Source organism: Muscardinus avellanarius, assembly GCF_963383645.1.
Source record: "Muscardinus avellanarius genome assembly, chromosome: 15".
Classification (NCBI taxonomy): Eukaryota; Metazoa; Chordata; class Mammalia; order Rodentia; family Gliridae; genus Muscardinus; species Muscardinus avellanarius.
In genome coordinates, this window is record NC_137801.1 from 87,764,788 (window position 1) to 87,782,410 (window position 17,623).

At 54.4% G+C, this 17,623-nt stretch overlaps 1 protein-coding gene across 1 annotated transcript in view; it reads left to right on the forward strand.

The window, feature by feature from the left end:
• ANAPC1 (anaphase promoting complex subunit 1) overlaps positions 1–9,538 on the forward strand; it is a gene marked incomplete at both ends in the record, with an annotated part of 60,875 nt that extends 51,337 nt beyond the window's left edge. The window contains 9 exons of the mRNA XM_080711447.1: positions 513–630; positions 1,568–1,645; positions 1,890–1,957; positions 2,851–2,989; positions 3,944–4,030; positions 5,019–5,114; positions 6,313–6,511; positions 7,414–7,545; positions 9,423–9,538. Of these exons, the coding sequence (XP_080567573.1) occupies positions 513–630; positions 1,568–1,645; positions 1,890–1,957; positions 2,851–2,989; positions 3,944–4,030; positions 5,019–5,114; positions 6,313–6,511; positions 7,414–7,545; positions 9,423–9,538 (1,033 nt within the window). The remainder of the gene's footprint in view (positions 1–512; positions 631–1,567; positions 1,646–1,889; positions 1,958–2,850; positions 2,990–3,943; positions 4,031–5,018; positions 5,115–6,312; positions 6,512–7,413; positions 7,546–9,422) is intronic.
• Positions 9,539–17,623: the final 8,085 nt, after the last annotated feature.

The window sequence follows — 17,623 nt, forward strand, 5'->3', positions numbered from 1 at the left end:
TCCACCATACTTCATTATCCCACACGTTAATTTTTGTTGTACTGCATATTTCAAGGGCATATAACTGTATGCAAGTGTTTGTATGTAGAAAAGGTTTGCAGTCTGAGGAAAACTGGCATCTTCCTCCCCTCCTCTACCTGCCTGGAGCAGGAAACAAGATCTGGGAGGATCCCTGAAGGGTGGGATGGAAGTTGGGGGTGGGAGGGCCCTAGGGGTGGGGTGGAAGGTCCTGGGGGGGGGCAGGAGGGGTGGGATGGGATGTGCACCCTCAGTAGTAGGAGCAGAGGGGCATGGGAAAGGGACTGGGTTTTGATTATTTAGTACGTATTTTTATATCAAGACAACTTTTCTTTCTTGTAAGGCATCTTAACTAAAAGCTCAGGCAAGGAAATCTTGGGGAAGAAGGCATCCTTTTAGAAGGAGGATTGCTGGCCCATGGCAGCTGTCTTCCTCCAGAGCGCTCCTCCCAGGAGCCCGCTGTGCCCAGCGCCTCAGCCCCATTTCCCACACAGGTACCATCTCCAGGCACTCCGGCACCTCTACGTGCTGGCTGCAGAGCCCCGGCTCCTGGTGCCCGTGGACGTGGACACCAACACGCCCTGCTATGCCCTCCTGGAAGTTACCTACAAGGTGGTTCTTGGCTCCCGTCCTTGTTTGTATTTTTATTATCACTCCTCCATCTTTGCAGTCAAAATATTTTAAAAAGGTTGTTGGTTAAAGTGTTGTGTAATGAGTTGAACTCTCACAAAAATTAAAGCTTCCCAGCCCTGGAGCTGCTTGGGAGGTGGGGGCAGGAGGACTGCTAGTTTGAGACCACCATGAGCAACTTAGAGAAACTCTGTGTCAAAATAAAAAAGAGCTGGGGGTGTAGCCCAGAGGTAGAACACCGATGCTTGAGGCCCTGAATTCAGCCCCCACGCTGAGAGTTCCCAAGTCCGCATGTGTGCGGCCAGGCCGCATGTGTGAGTGTGGTTGGTCAAGCACCAGTTCCTCCAGTCTTATAGTTTGAAGACATTCCTGGTGGCTCGACACAGCTGGTAGTGGTGCTCCAAGCAGCTGTTGAGTTAGTTATTCTTAGATTTGCTGGCTGCACTCTTGAAAGCCAGCCAGCAAGAGCCTATTTGACGAGAGACTTTATTTAGACGCACAGGTGGGTCGCACTTCACGCGCCCTTCCTCCAGCAGGTGACTAGGTTCCCTCGGCGCGCCCACATCCTGCTAGTCTCTGGCACAGAGCAAGGTGGTACGGTGTTGTGTCGTTGGCCAGCCAGGCGCAGATGCTCTGGGGGCGGGTGTGGTTGTGGAGGGTGGTGGAGCTGACAGTGGCCTTGGGCAGGCTCACTCCAGAGGGACATGTGCGCGCAGGTCCCAGCGTGCAGGTCACAGGGTGGCCTGACCTGCGAGCTGTGCTCCTGAGGCGCAGACTGCCCTTCAGGCCGCGGGGTCAGAGAGGCTTTGCCACTTCTCCGTACATACAGACTGCGTGGGGTGTAGAGTGTAGATGTTTCTTCACTGTGGTTTCCGCTGACCACCCAGTGAACTGTGGCTGCACTTTTACCTTGGTAAAGGGCACTCAGTGGTATGAACAAACCAAAGAGGAATTGATGGCTCCTACCCTTCTCCCAGAGCTGCACCTTCTAAAGCAGGTGAGTTGACGATGGCTCAGGTCTGCGCGAGAGGTGAGCCCAAACAGTAGTGCAACCTTGGAGGCCCCGCATGCAAACCTGCCTCCCGCGCGTGTTGTGGCAGCGGGCGGCACAGCCCGAGGAGTGAGGCCGGCGCCATGTCCCCGTGGGTCCCAGAGCGCGTCTTGCCAGCCTCCTGTGTCGTCCCCGTCCCCGCCTCGGAGCAGCGTGGCTTTCCTTTGACTGTGTCCGTTTCCTTTGGCAGATTAAAGTTAAAGGCCCGAGGTACTGGGAGCTGCTCATAGATCTAAGCAGGGGGACACAGCACTTGAAGTGAGTACGCTGACCTGTCAGGCACAGCCTTGGGAGTTGCGTGGACTAGAGCGGAGTGCACGGCGCTCGGCTTCCCCGTGCTGCTCTGCGCCTTTGTCTCGTCCGGGCTCGTGTGTCGGACATGCATTGAATAAAGCGGACTTCTCTTTGAAACAGAAATTGTGTTAGAAAAGCTCTAATTTAGAAGTCAACCCCTAAATATTTTTGTGTACTCATTGAGAAGCTTGAAGAGGCTTAGCTTGAGATAATCATGGGGTGTCTCAGTGCAGTGGTGTAAGCTGCAGTGTAAGCAAGGCTGTGACAGGTCCGCGGAGGGACCACGCCGCTGACGGCGACGTGGCCAGGCGCCTGCGCTGGGCCTTCTGTTAGGCTGTTCTCATAAACTTAAGATTACACTGATTGCTCTGGGATGTAAGTAGATACAGGTGAGTGATTAGAGATTATGATTTTATACCATAGGTAGTGTGCAGGTCTTTAAATTTTCAATAAGTAAACTTTTTTTTTTTTTAGTTTGGCTTCAGTTTTCTTTCTCCACTCTCTGGGTAATACTGGTTTCCTTGTTCTGCCTTTAGATTTGCAAGGTTACTACCGGCCGCAAGCCAGTTAGTGGTGTTAGTTGGTAATGCATAGTGCTGAGGAGTGTTGGACGCGGCTCACACGTGAGCGGGTAGTCAGGATGCCTTTTCATCGAACAGGTTCAGGGCAGCTAGACCCGACACGAGGCTGGAGCTTGACCGCAGGCGTCTCACAGGGACGGGTTTACTCTTAGACTAGTAAACCTCGCGTGCTCGAGTGCCAGGCAGAGACGTCATCCCTAAGCCGGCATTGGAAGCACGGCTGTCTAGCCAGGAGCTGCCAGCCATAGCTCACAGTAAACTCCCTTTCCCTTTCAGGTCCATCCTTTCCAAGGATGGGGTTCTGTATGTTAAGCTCAGGGCGGGCCAGCTCTCCTACAAAGAAGACCCAATGGGATGGCAGAGCTTGTTGGCCCAGACTGTGGCCAATAGGAACACGGAAGCCCGGGCTTTCAAGGTAGTGTGGCCAGAGCCTGGGCGGGAGGGAGGTTGGCGGGCCCAGACCCTCTCGCTTCCCCTCATCACTCAGGCCGCAAAACCCGAGTGCCGCTGGGTCCCTTCGCTGTCTGCATGACGGCAGTGCCGCAGCAGGGGCAGTCCACCAGTGCTCCGAGGTTTGCGTGGAGTGGCAAGGACGGTCACAGAATATCGTAACACTAGGAAAAGCATTTGGAACTGGGCGTGGTGGCACAGGCCTGTAACCCCAGTACTTAGGCGGCTGAGGCAGGAGGATCGTAGGTTCGAAGCCAGCCTTAGCAACTAGGTGAGGCCCTTTGCAACTTATTGACAAAATTTGAAAAATAATAAAATAGGGCTGAAGGTGTAGCTCAGAGCTAGAGGGCCTCTGGGTTTAATCACAGTATTACACATGCACATACAAAACAGGTAGAAAATATTTAGTTTAATAATTTTACTTATAAACCCTCAAATCAGTCAATTTTTTTTTTTTTTTTTTTGGTGTGTGTGTGTGTGTGGTATTAGGGATGGAGCCCAAGGGCATTCTACCTCTGAGCTACACCCCTAGCCCTATTTTTTAGTCCTTATTTTGAAACAGGGTGCCACTGTGTTGCAGAGGGCCTAAGTATTAGCTGAGGCTGTCTGCGAACCGTTGATCCTCCCGTCTCAGCCTCCCAAATGCTGGGATTACAAGCGTGCGCCACCGCGCCCGGGTGTTGTTGGCCTTTTGATGTGTGAGCAGCTCGTCTGAGCTTGGGAAAGCTGTGTCGCCTCTCAGCAGAACTGTGTGATGGGGCTCCGGCAGGCTTGTGTCGTCCTGGGTGTATGGGAGCACTGTGTGAAGGAGGGGAGGAGAGTCTTGGAGCTGCTTGCACTGGCTGGGCAGAAAGATTAAAAAGTATCACACTCACATTGAAAGACAAATGATCATACTAACATCAGCTTTGTTTTGCAGCCAGAAACGATTTCAGCATTCAGTTCGGACCCGGCACTTCTGTCGTTTGCTGAGTATTTCTGCAAACCGTCTGTGAACATGGGCCAGGTGAGTGAGCATGGCCGCTCTGGCCTAGACTTTGCCCTTGTACACCCCGGTCTGTCTTTGAGATCGACGGCATGCATTAGGCGGGTTTTGCTTGGCAAGTATGTATTTCCATGATCTCAAACTATTAAACTCGGGAGAAACAACAGAAACATCCTACCTTAATGAGAAAACACTTAAAGCTTCTCAGACATGGCTCTGATGGGAGTAACGTGTCCAGCTTGACTGGTCTGTTTTCAGCGCATGCACCGTTCATACTTCTCGTGAGCATTACATGTACTTTGGTTAGTTTGGCTGCCTGCTTAGAGCCCTTCTTTCTGTCTCGAGGATTCCAGGGTGCCCGGGGTGCTTGGCCATAGCTGCCGTGTGGGAGTTAGATGCCCCAGTGCTGTGGGCTGTTGCCCACAGGCGTGGCCTCGGCACCTCTTCAAGAGTCTGCTCCTTGTAACGTGGGCGCTTTAGAAGTTGAAGGGCGCTTCCTCCCTCCCGTGCACTGGACTCTGCTGAGCACCTGATTTCCTCATTTAGTGCCGGCCTGGCGGTAGATGGCTTACCATCCTGGGCTCCCAGATGAGGACACTGCCATCAGAGATGTCGCCGGCCCTGGGCCACTTGGCTGGCAAGGGCCGGGTGTGTGCGTGCGCCCCGGGCCTCCGCTGACGCCGCACACGCCTGGACGTGTTTGGGCAGTCTTCGTCCCGCGCCTGTGTGGGTGCCGGCGCCCCTCCTGGGGCTTTCCCGCCCTGCCCGGCCGAGGGGAAGCTCCCTGACGTCCTGCCGGCCCACTCCGCCCTACTCACACCGTGCGCCGTCCCTCGTGTCCCTTGGGGCGGGGTCTTAGTTTTGTGTTTGACTTGGTGTCTGGTGAGCTGTGGTTTTTAGAGGTTGTATATCTTTGGCCATAGAGGTTAAGAATGGGCCGCGTTGGCCGTTAGACGGTGGTCCCTGGACTTTGTGTGTCCGTGCTCCAGAGCGTCCTAACTTTCCACAGAAGCAGGAGCTGCTGGACCTCTTCTCCTCTGTGCTCTATGAGTGTGTCACCCAGGAGACCCCAGAGATGCTGCCTGCGCACATCGCCATGGACCAGGTACGGCGCCGCCACCGGCTAGACGCGGCGACGGGCTCGCCCATCCTTCCTCAGATTCCTAAGAGAGGAAACCCTGTAAAAGCCGAAAGCTCTGCCGTAGCCACCCGCCCTCCTGCAGGCCTCCTGGGGGACCGCGGCGGCAGCAGGCAGGCGAGCCTGTGTGCAGGGCAGCGCGGGCTCCGAGCTCCCTGGCTCAGCCTCTCGCCGCTCCGCGGAGGGCCCAGCAGGGCAGCGCAGGGGACCCTAGGGTGTGGCAGGCCTGCACTTGGGCTCGTTAGTAGCCTGTGCGGATTTTTAGTGGCATTACTTTCACACCTAAATTTGCAGTTAAGCTGAGTGAGTAGCTTTTTAATCTGTTTAAAGTTTGTCTGGCAATATTAAAAATACAGACCCTCAAATCCCATTGCACACCTACTCAGTTGGGATTTCTGGGGTGAGACCTAGAAAGGAGTTACCAGCCATCATCTCCAATGGTAAAATAATGTGGAAAGCTGAGTGGGGAAATACATCTATGCAAGGGACAAGTCTGCACCCGCACTGCTTTCAGCGTGAGGAGGTACTAGGATGGAACCCAGGGCATCCTGCCTCTGAGCTGCACCCCAGCCCTATTTTATTTCTACTTTGCTGAGTCTCACTACTTGCCGAGGCTGTCCTCAATCCTGTGCTCCTCCGGTCTCAGCCCCTAAGTCCTGGGATTACAGCATGCGCCGTTCTTCATTGAAAGTCACGCTCCCCCCTACGGAAGCGGGCCGGAATGTGTGGATCTGTGCTGCCGGCACCTCTCCGCAGTGTCCGGGTCCCAGGCATGGCCATGCTGGCGGTGCATATGGTCCCCCCTTACCTCCTTGCCCCCCACCCTTCTGCAGTCACGGGCAGGTCTCCATGGTAGGCGCCCCACGTGGAGCCCTGGCGACTGCAGCGCGGTCTTCTGCCTCCTGGGGCCCCTGGCGCCATGCCTGCTGTGCCGTTCTGCCTCCCTGTGCTTCCCAGACGTGCTGCCCGTGGCCTGCTGGGTCCTGACAACTCATAGTTGGCGGGCCACGAGTGCGCTCACATGTTGGTGCTATGACATGGAAGGTGCTCCGTGCCTGCAGAATGTGGGCCAAGCACGGCGTGGGGGCCCACTGAGCCCGTGTGGAAAGTAGCCTAGGTGCCACCTGGAGGGGAGCTTGTTCATCTCCGTGTCTTCTCTCTTCAGACTATAAGAAGACTTAGCAAAAGAGAGATGTCTGACACGTCTGAGCTTTGGCAGATCAAGCTGGTGTTAGAGTTTTTCAGCTCGAGAAGCCACCAGGAGCGGCTGCAGAACCACCCGAAGCGGGGGCTCTTCATGCACTCTGAGTTCCTCCCCGTGGTGAAGTGCACCATCGACAACACCCTGGACCAGTGGCTTCAAGGTAGTGGCGCCCCCTGGCCCGCGCGGCACGCTTCCCGTCAGACAGCAGCCCCCTGGGCGGGCAGGGCAGGCCCCAGCTCCCAGCAGAGGTCCCACGGAGGGCCTGCAGCCGCCCCGCTCCCTCAGGGCTCCTGGCCCTTGTCTTCAGCCTTGCAGAGCTACAGGAGCGTCGCATTTCAGCTTCTTCCTGTACTACTGTTGGCACGTTGCCATCGTAGAGGGAGGGTCCCCGCGAGACTTAGGGGCCAGTCTCGGTAAAGGAGATGCGGCGTCTGCACAGCAGGGTTCTTCTCAGCCCTAGAGAAGAACGGGCTGCGTCACTTCAGGGAAATGGAGGCTACGGTGCTCGGATGAGGTCGGCCAGCCTCCGAAAGCACGCTCCTGTTTTTTCTCTTTTAGACAGATAGATAAATAGATATATATTCTTTTGGTACAACACATTCTTCCCGAGTACGCCAAGACAGCAGGCCTGTGGGCACACCCGCCCTCAACCTGGCTTAGCCACAAGGCCTCTGCTCGCCTGCCTCTTGCCAGGCCCCCGGCGGCGTCCCGATGCCTTCCACCTCCTCTCTCAAGCCGTTTGGATGGGAAGGGAGCGCGGCAGCAGGCCAGGTTCTCCTGCCTGCCTTGGTTGTATGCCGGGGCGCTCTGCGCGGGCTTTACCCCCTGTGCTCATGTTCCCTGTCCTGGCACCGCTGTGGCATGTCCCCATGTCTGAGCCTCATGCGAGGAGCTGCTGGCATGCACACGTGCTTGGGCCATCCCGCGGGCTGCAGCTTGGACCCCTGGCTCAGGGCTCCAGCCCCACGTGCTCAGGTGTCAGGATGGCTGCGCCCTTAGCAGGCAGCGCATGCCTGGTGATCTCTGTGGCATCAGCTCAGCCCTGCTGTGTTCCTCTCGCAGCTGGGGGCGACGCATGTGTGCACGCCTACCTCCACGGACGGCCGCTGGAGGACGCGCAGCTGAGCATGCTGGCCTGCTTCCTGGTCTACCACTCTGTGCCTGCCCCACGCCACCTGCCCCTGGGCCTGGAAGGTGAGTGCGCCTGTGGTGGGCGGGTTCTCGAGCGGGTCCTCGGCTGGCTTCCGCCACGCAGTACCGCAGACAAAGCGGCAGCCGAGTCACCACTTGGCCTTTCAATTTAGTTGATTACTTCCTGCCTTTTTTTCCACTCATAATCTTAATTTCTACTATTATGAAAAATTAAAATTACCAGTACCTAATTTTGCATGTGTTTACATCATTTTTTCATAGTAGTATAAAAATTAATAGTATTAGCACCTGATACTATTAGTATTTTTCTTTTTTTGCGGTATTGAATATGGAACCCAGATGCGTTCTACCTCTGAGCTGCAGCCCCTCCCTATTTGTTATTCTTTATTTGAAACCGGGTCTCACTGAGTTGCAGAGGGCCTCACTAAGTAGCTGAGGCCGTCCCCGAACCGCGATCCTCCTGTCTCAGCCTCCCGAATGCTGGGATTGCGAGTGTGCGCCACCACGCCCAGCTCTACTCTTAGTATTTTTCAGAATCTGGGAACAACACAGAGTTTATGTGATGAGAGGAATAACAGAATAGAATGAATTCAGCCACCTCCTTGGTTTGCCCTCGGCACTTTCTAGTCGCCGCCCGCCCTGAGTTCGGGGTGAGAGGACACCCGTGAGCGGTGAGGGCTCCGCCGGTCACGGCTGGTGCTGTGAGCCTCTGTTAGAGAGGCCCTGTGGGGACCTAGCTGTGGCCACGGTGAAGCCCTCGAGTTGGGCTGACTTTCCTGCAAAACCAAACCGCAAGTTCCACAGAGTGCACTGGGCGGCTGTTTAAAGGAGCCGATGGCGACTGCTGCCGGGCGGGCGGCCCGAGAGAACGGGGCGTGCTGGCTGGCGGCCCTCCCTAGGCTGCCGTGCCGCCACTGCCCGGAGTTCCCGAGTGAGTCCCGGGCAGGAAGGGCGGCGGGCGCGGAGGCCTCGGGTGCTTCTCCGGGCGCCCACCAAATTCTAACTGTGTGTGCACACAGGAGAGGCCGCGGATGGGACTGCACGGCGGCAGTGCCAGGGCCGACGTGTGAGGAGGCTTTGGGCGTGGCGCCAACGGGCAGCAGGCCCGCAGTTAACCCAGCAGAACCGGGAGGGCCTCTGCTGTCGCCCAGCTCAGCCTGTGCTTTTAAAAACTATTTATGCCGGGCGTAGTGGCGCACACTTGCAATCCCAGCATTTGGGAGGCTGAGACCAGAGGATTGTGGCTCGCGGACAGGGACAGCCTTAGCTACTTAGGCACTCTGTAACTTAGTGAGACCCTGTTTCAAAATAAAGAATAAAAAACGGGGCAGAGGGTATAGCTCGGAGGTCAAATGCCCCTGGGTTTCATCCCTGGACCCACAAAAAAAAAAAAACCAACAACAAAAACTATATTTATCTGTGGTACTGGAGGTTGAACCCATTCTACCTCTGAGCTACACTCCCGGCCCTACCTTATTTTCCATTTTGAAACAGGGTCTCCCTGAGTTGCTGAGGCTGGGTGCGAATCTCCGCTCCTCTCGCCTCGGCCTCCCAGGTCCTCCCAGGCGCGTGGCTGCCAGCCCAGCTCTGTGTGCTTTTTCTGGCAAAGGGTTGAGTTTATGGATGAGCAGTTACAGCATTAGAGCCAGTAAGAAAAGAATCATTTAAGTAGTGGCAAAGGTAGGCACATTTACTAATTACATTTAAATAACTGCATAGTCAAGCAGTATTAGTAGTTCCATGAGGCCGTTTTCTGAGTACAGAGTGGACACGCTTACATGTCCACATCATCCTATGTTAAGCACATCGGGGACTCACAGTCGAGGTGTCATCATGGGGTGGCAGTATTGCAGGGCGCCCCGAAGCGTCCTTGACGGGCCGCGTGTTCCAGACCATGACGGGCCCGCTTGCCTCCGCAGGGAGCACCAGCTTTGCAGAACTCCTCTTCAGATCCAAGCAGCTGAAGATACCGGTGCGCGCCCTGCTCAGACTGGCTCCCCTGCTCCTGGGAAACCCACAGCCCATGGTCCTGTGACCGCCTGGCACAGCCCTGCCCTGCAGCCTGCCCTGCAGCGTGCCCTGCTTGTCAGAGCGAAAGACGCTTCTACGCTTTGTGCTACGACGGGGGAACGAGCCGTATCACCGTGCTGTACCCTAACATACGTATTTCCAGTATTCCAGAGAGTGTTGCTGTCAGTGCTGACGTGATATGATACATAAACTGAGTTACAATTTACTTTTGTAAATAAAGTTTTTTGGTTTGTTTTCAGAACTCTTGATCGCTTTAGTTTTGAACTTCAGAGCATAGAGCCATTAGCTAATTTTTAGTCTTTAAACTATGGCAGTTCAGGTGGAGCGTCTATGCTCAAAAATGCAGTTTAAAGGAACCTGTATCATAGTGGGACTCCCTCCCGCCAGGAAGAGGCGTGCGCATTCCCCGAGACGTCGCCGCAGCAGTCCTGTGTGAAGTAACCGCCTCTGTGGTACACGTCATGGTGCCGTCGCCTCGGGATGACGTTCTGCTGAAGAGTCATGTCCTCCGGAGGGATGGCAGTGGCCCCGACCCCACCGCAGCTGATCAGAGACAGGGCTTCCAAGAGGCAACGGTTAAGTGAGGGCACAGGCCAGGCCGCGTCGATACAGTGCTGGCCTCCTAAGAGCTTGAAGAGAGGCCCTCCTCATCCCTCTGCAGGGAGAGGCCTCCCAGGCCGGCCTGCCCGCGCCCCGAACTTGGACTTCCAGCCTCAGAGCCGTGGGAAATAAACTTCTGATGCTTAAGCTGCCCAGTCTATGGTCTTTTTTGTTTTGGCAGCCGAACAGACTAATACATGAAGCCTCTCTAAAGAGCGAAAACGTGCAATTTTACTAAAGCAGGGTCTGCAGAAACTATGTAAAAATAAAGCAGACCATTCCTACCAAAGACTTGGTGGTGTGCCTGTGCTGGGCGTGAAGGCGAAAGGTGCTCACAGAGCTGTGCTGGCGCTGGCTCTAACCGGGAGGGTGGGCGGGGGCGTGAGCCCGCCGCAGCCGCACAGCCCTGAACTGTGCGAATCCAAACAAAAGCCAGTAGGGTCATCTCTGTCCATTGTGATTTGGGTAAAGCCCACGTGGCACTTGTCTCTGTTTTGGAGCCTGTTGTTGGAATCATTCTAGCTTTGAGCTACACTCCAGCCTTTTTATTTTATTGTTGGGAAACGGCCTCACTAGGGTGCTGAGGGCCTTACTAAACTGCTGAGGTTGGCTTACGACCTGCAATCCTGTCTCAGCCTCCCGAGTACTGACTGGGATTCCAAGTGCGCGCCACCACGCCCGGCTTTCATGTGATTTTGAAGAATTACATCCATAATGTGTGTGGGTGGGTGCTTTGAAAGGGAAAGAATTACATAATCATGAGGAATTAATGATACATGAATTGGAACGATGCGTGGTAGATATATATTACTTAGAAATGGTACGTGGTAGCTGGATGTAGTGGTACATGCCTGTAAGTCCAGTCCTTGAGAAGCGGAGACAGGAGGGTTGCGGATTGCAGAGTCAAGGCCAGCCGCAGCAACCTAGCAAGGCCCTGTTTAAAATATGCCAGGAGTGGTGGCACATACCTGTAACCCTAGTACTTGGGAGGCTGAGACAGGAGGATCACGGTTCAGAGCCAGCCTCAGCAACCTATTGACTTTCTCAGCACCTCAGTGAGACCCTGTTTCCAAATTTTAAAAAATTGGCCTGGGGGTGTAGCTGAGAAATAGAATGCCTCTGGGTTCATTCCCCAGCACTCTCCCCAACAAAATAAATACAAATGCTTGGGCTGTAGCTTGGATATAGAATGCGCCCGGGCTCCATCCCAGAGCATACATACATAAATAGTGGTATTTATTTGGTATTTGTTTATAGGATAACTTTTTTTTTTTCCCCAGTACTGGGGATGGAACCCTGGGACATTCTACCTCCAAACTCCACCCCCAACTCTATTTTTTATTCTTTATTTTGAAACGGTCTCACTGAGTTGCAGAGGCTCACTAAGTCGCTGAGGCTGGCCGTGAACCGCCTCCCACAGCCGGGCCGGGGTCACAGGACAGCATCTGTCAAGTGTTCAAGGTAGGTGCTGTCAAGTCGCAGTTGGATAGGGTGGCGCGCATCTGGAAGTGAGTCATGGGTGTGAGGCCAGCCTCAGCCACTTAGCGAGGTCCTCGGCAACTTCTCGAGACCCTATTTCAAAATAAAAAAATGAAATCGGTTGGGCTGTAGGTATATATGGCTCAGAAGTAGAATGGAGTAGAAGTAGAGTTTAGTCTCCAGCACACACGCACACACCAGTCCAAACACATCCCGTGTGACGCACGGCCCTGTGCCCTGTGGTGCCCTCTTCCAGGCCCTCCACGGAGCAAGAGGCCCGAGGGGCCTCCCCCGGCAGGGGCGCTCAGAGGTCTTTGTCACCTGGTGCACGATACCCCTGATGGCCGCTGGATGGCGCCAGCCCCACGCCGCCACCGCCCCGCATTTCTCAGCGATCTATTCCTGATCCAGCAGGAACTTCTGGCAAGGCTTAATCACAGGGCGAGGGGCACGCAGCAACTACTGGTATTTCTGTAAACACACATGCTAGGAAGCCGCTGCCAGCTCGGGTGAGGGCGGGGGAGCGCGGAGAGGTCTCCCGAGGACGCGCCATGTAAGGAAGGCCTGCGGGTTTGCACTTGGAGAGACAGTTAACCTCTGTGACTCGGGCGAGACCCGGTGAGCACCCGGAAAGACGGCCATCACACATTTCAGGGATGACCGCGTTCAAGCCTCGCCCTGGCCCGTCCCCGCCCTCCACTGTCAAAGTGTGGAGGGCCCGGGCGCCCTGTGCCCACCGCCTCGCGCACCGGCGGGTAGAGGCTGCGGCCCCGAGGCCGCCTTCCAGCCCGAGGTTTCATTGTGTTTTTACTCCTCTGTCCTGGCAAGTTGCCTGGTTTGTCCTTTCTCTGGAGGAAAGTTTATTTGAATCTCATTCTACCATTAATAAAATTGGCACCAGATGGTTATGAAGCAGGAAGAGTCACAGCAAAACAGAGAGCGGGATCTGTTCAGCCACGGGCTACGGGGATTTTAATGTATGTGAGAACTTTCCGCTAAAAAAGAAAACGTGGTGCGCGCCTGTAATCCCAGTACTTGGAAGACTGAGGCAGGAGGTTTGAGACTGGCCTCAGCAACTTACTGAGACCCTCGGCAACTTAGCGAAACAATCCCTGTTTCAAAAGAAGAAATAAAAAAGGACTGGGGGTGTGGGCTGGAGGTAGAATGTCCCTAGGTTCAATCTCCAGTAACACTCACGCACGCACATGCGTCACAGGTCGGAGGCCGGCCTCCACAACTTAGCAAGACCCTGCTTCAAAAATAAAACAATAAAAAATGACTGAGGTTTCCGGCTGTGGTGGGCACGCTTGTAATCCCATCATTTGGGAGGCTGAGACCAGAGGATTGTGGTTTGCGGACAGCCTGAGCTACTTAGGTCCTCTGCAACTCAGTGAGACCCTGTTTCAAAGTAAAGAATAAAAATTAGGGCTGGGGGTGTAGCTCGGAGGTCAAATGCCCTGACTTCAATCCCAGCACCACACACACACACACACACACACACACACACACACACACACACACACAAATAAATAAAGAGATGTGTTTAAAGCTGGGGTGTAGCTCAGAGCTAGAATGCCCATGAGTTCAATCCCAGTATCCAGTATGTGCCCCATTTCCCAAAAAGATGCAGAACCGGGCTCGACAAGAGCATTTGTCTGGCTTTGGCCTAAACAACCTGTCCACGTCTCCCCCTCCTCTCCTAGGACACGGCAGCACTAATACAGTAAACGTGCGGGGCGAGGGGCAATGCACGCAGCCCCAAGCTGGCACATAATGCCGATATTCCATCGTGTGTGTGTGTGTGTGTGTGTGTGTGTGTGCGTGTGTGTGTGTTTCCTAGGGATTAAAAAAAAGGGCTGAGCCGGGCATGGTGGGCATGCTTGTCATCCCCGCGCTTGGGAGGCAAAGACAGGAGGATCGCACAGGTTCGAAGCCAGCCACGCGCGCGCTGGCTTAGGAGACCCTGTTTCCAAATAAAAATGTAAAAATAGGTGTCTGGGAGTGTAGCCCGGAGGTAGAAGGGCTTCCAGGAACCCCAGTACCACCAAAAAAAAAAAAAAGAAGAAGAAAAAAAGGGGCTGAGGGCGCTGCTCCGAGTTGGAGTGCCCTAGGTTCGATCCCCAGTACCACAAACAAGCACACAACAGCCTAGCCGTGCTGCGGCCGTGCGGCTCCCACACAGCTCCGCCGCCGGAGCCTCGCCCTGCGCTGTCGCCCTCGCCCGCCCCTTCTCGCAGCTCGCACGCGGCTGCTTGGCGGAGAGCAGGACGCAGAGGGCGGGAGCTCCGTCCACCGGCCCGGGACAGTGGGATGGCGCAGTCCGCTCCCTTCTACTTTGTCGTGAGCCCACTGCGGCCTCGCTGCCCAGGCCAGCGCCTTCCTGTGGCTCTCACAACTGGGCACGAGGGCGGCGCGGGCAGAGGCCGAGGACGGCGGCTGAGGTGCTTCTGCAGCCTGTTTGTGCCAGGCGGCTGCAACCTTCCATTTGGTGGCCGCTGTGGTGTTGCTGGTCTTATTTAAGGGTCTGACTTCAAGAGGAGCTGTGAGGATTTCTTCACCCCTTCGCAGGCATGTGATGTGGTCGGGCGGGTCCTCCTGCTGCTCGGCCCCCTTCCCGGCGGGCGAGGGTGCGAGTGTGGTCGGCCCGCCGACCTGCAAACACCAGCTGTCCGCGCCCTGCTCGCTTGCTCAAGAATTTTCCCAGGCTCTGTGTGTGTGTGAAATTTGCAAAAATAACAAGTCAGACGTCGTTGTTTTGTCCCCTAAAGAGAGAGAAGTTTTGTGGTTGGTTTTCTGGTGAGGGAGGAAAAAAGGAGAATTTAGGTTTTGTAGAACTTGGCCAGACCGTCCAGGGATGGACACGACCCAGTGTTTACATTTGCTAAACAGCGTCTGTGCTTCAGGAGAGGGGCCTGGGTCAGGACCTTGACACGGAGTATTTAGTATATTTACTGTCTACCGGTAGGTATTTACTGTAACCCAGGCATGCCCCCTTCTGCTTCTAAATCACGTCTAGTTGATGTACAAGAGCTAATACAGTGTAAAGTGCTATGCAGATAGTTACCATACTGGATTTGAAATTTGTGTTATTTTTATTATTGTGTTTATTTGTATTTAAATTTGTGTTTAGTTTGTATTGTTGTATTTAATTTGTATATATATTTTTTGTGCTGGGTAATTGAACCTAGGGGTGTACTATTCCTAAGCTATACCCCAGCCCTTATTTATTTATTTATTTATGCAGTATCTGGGATGGAACTCTGGGACATTTTACTTCTGAGCTACACCCTCAGTCCTATATTTTATTCTTTATTTTTGAAACAAGGTCTCACTGAGTTGCAAAGGGCCTCACTGAGTAGCTGAGGCTGGCTGCGAATTGCGATCCTCCTGTCTCAGCCTCCCGAATGCTGTGGTTACAAGTGTGCACCACCACGCCTGGCTTTATTTATTTATTTATTTATTTATTTATTTATTTATTTATTTTTTGTGCTGTACTGAGAATTGAACCCCAGGGGCATTCTACCTCCCAGCTATACCCCTAGCCCTATTTTTAATTCTTTCTTTTCTTTTATTATTTTTATTTTTCATGGTATTGGGGTTCCTGGAAACCCTTCTCGGGCTACACTCCCAGACCTATTTTATATTTTTATTTGGAAACAGGGTCTTTTAAGCCAGCGCGGCTGGCTTTGAGCCTGCGCGATCCTCCTGTCTCAGCCTCCCAAGCGCGGGGATGACAAGCGTGCCCACCGCGCCCGGCTTATTCTTTATTTTGAAACAGGATTTCACTGAGTTGCTGAGAGCCTCACAAGGTGCTGAGGCTGGTTTCAAACTGCACGATCCTCCTGTCTCAGCCTCCCAAGTACTGGGATCAAAGCAGGCGCCGCCCCCCTCACGCTCTTTTTATAAGTTTTTATTTTGAAACGGGCTTACTAAGTTGCTATAGCTCTCGCTCAATTGCTAAGGCTGGCCTTGAACCTGCGATCCTCCTGCCTCAGCCTCCGCATGGGGGTGGGGGTGACAGGCGTGTCACCACACCGGCTCTGCTGTACTTTTGATTGACTTTTCCTTGCCTCCTTTCCTGCCGGGGCTGTGGGCGTTTGCACAGGGCGGGTGAGGGACTCCTGGCCGCCTTTGGGGGCCTGTTTGCTGCTTTGAATGGCTCCTGGGGCAGAGAGACGCTCTCGGCACATTTCTGTATCTCACTTCAAGCGCACTGGGTGGCTCTGAGTGACTGCACAGCCGTGCAAGCGCCCTGACAGCCTGCCCGAGCCTCGCCCGGCTCCGGGAGCCCCTGCCGGCCGCAGCGGCCTGCTTCCCATCGGAGCCCTGCCTTTTCTAGAGTTTCATGTAAACAGAATCAAGCGCGCGCTCCTGAGTGTCTGGCTTCTTTCACCTAGCTTTTATTTATTTATTTATTTTGCGGTGATAGGGCCTGAGCCCAAAGGCATTTTACCTGAGCGGCAGACTCATCTCCCCACCCCTTTAAACTTTTTTTTTTTCTTTTGGTACTAGGGGTGGAACCCAGGGGCATCTACTGCCGAGCTACATCCCCAGCCCGATTTTTTTATTCTTTATTTTTTTTATTTTTTATTTTTGGCGGTACTGGGGTTGCTGGAAGCCCTTCTACCTCCGGGCTACACTCCCAGACCTATCTTTTTATATTTTTATTTGGAAACAGGGTCTCTTAAGCCAGCGAGGCTGGCTCTGAACCAGCGCGATCCTCCTGTCTCCGTCTCCCAAGCGCGGGGATGACAAGCGTGCGCCGCCACGCCCGGCATTGCATCCTCTTGTTGAGAGGGACTCTCTTGTTGAGAGGGACTCCGCGGTAACGAGGCACCACAAGTTGCTCATCCATTCACCGGCTGGTAAATAGTTGAGCCTTTCCAGTTTTGTGCAAACATACACGCACAGGTCTGTGTGTGTTTGGGGAAGGGAGGGAGGGTCACTGGGGGTTGAACCTGGGGTATTCTCCCTCCGAGTTATGCTCCCAGCCTTTAAAAAATCTATTTTGAGACAGCCTCACTAAGTTGTTGAGGGTCTAAGTTGTACAGGCTGGTCTCAAACCTGCAATCCTCCTGTCCCAGCCTCCCACATACGGGTTACAGGTGTGTGCCACCACCCCGCGGCCAGGCCCAGGGCTCGGTGTGGACTTCTCTTTTCTTGTGGGTAAAATTCCTGGGAGTGATCTGCAGGACCACGGAGGAGATATACATTTAGACTTCACAAATAGAGCACAACGGTTTCAGAAGGGGGCTGTACCGTTTTGTATCCAAAATAACCCAGGATGTAACTGGCCTTCCTCAGTCCCCGGCTGCCCATCTATGTGATGGGTTTTAGAGGTGTCTTATTGGATCCCACGAAGAATCATATGACTTGGCTCTGGGGCAGAGGATGGTAAGGGCTCTGGTGAAATGACCTCCTTCAGGCCCGGGCTCTGGACGAAAGTCCGCGTCATCCTCTCCTGGGGAAATGCGCCGCCTGCCTGTGCCCAGCGCGCTGGGCCTCTGAGCGTCCCTCGAACCCTCACCTGTCACTTTTGCGTGAGTGTCTCTGGCGGCCGTTTCAAGTTCATCCTGTGTTGAGACAATGCCTGGAGGCAGAGGAAAAATTATCTGCGGCTGTCCGATCCTGCGGGGAGCCATTAATCACGCAGACGTTTTGCGGCCTGCTGAGCGGCTGTCTCCTGACCTTCACCCCACGTGTGTCGGGACGGGCGGGATGAGGTTTAAATCCAAGATGACAAGTGTTTGGGGCTAAGGAAGCTTTCTGCGGAATGCCTGTCTTGGGGTCGATGGCTCCGTCTCACACCTGGTGAAAATTGACGCCCTTCCCACCCCAAAAGGCCAAGGCGGGCGGAACACCTGTTGACGAGAGGCTCTGGGCTGAATGTGGGCTGAACCGTCTCCCAAGGTTTGGAGACTTTTGCCTGCTCGGGGGGGAGGGGGGCAGCCTGGTTTAGGGGACCGGGTCTCCCTTGGGGTCAGCTTCTCCTGTGGCCTCTGCTGGCCTC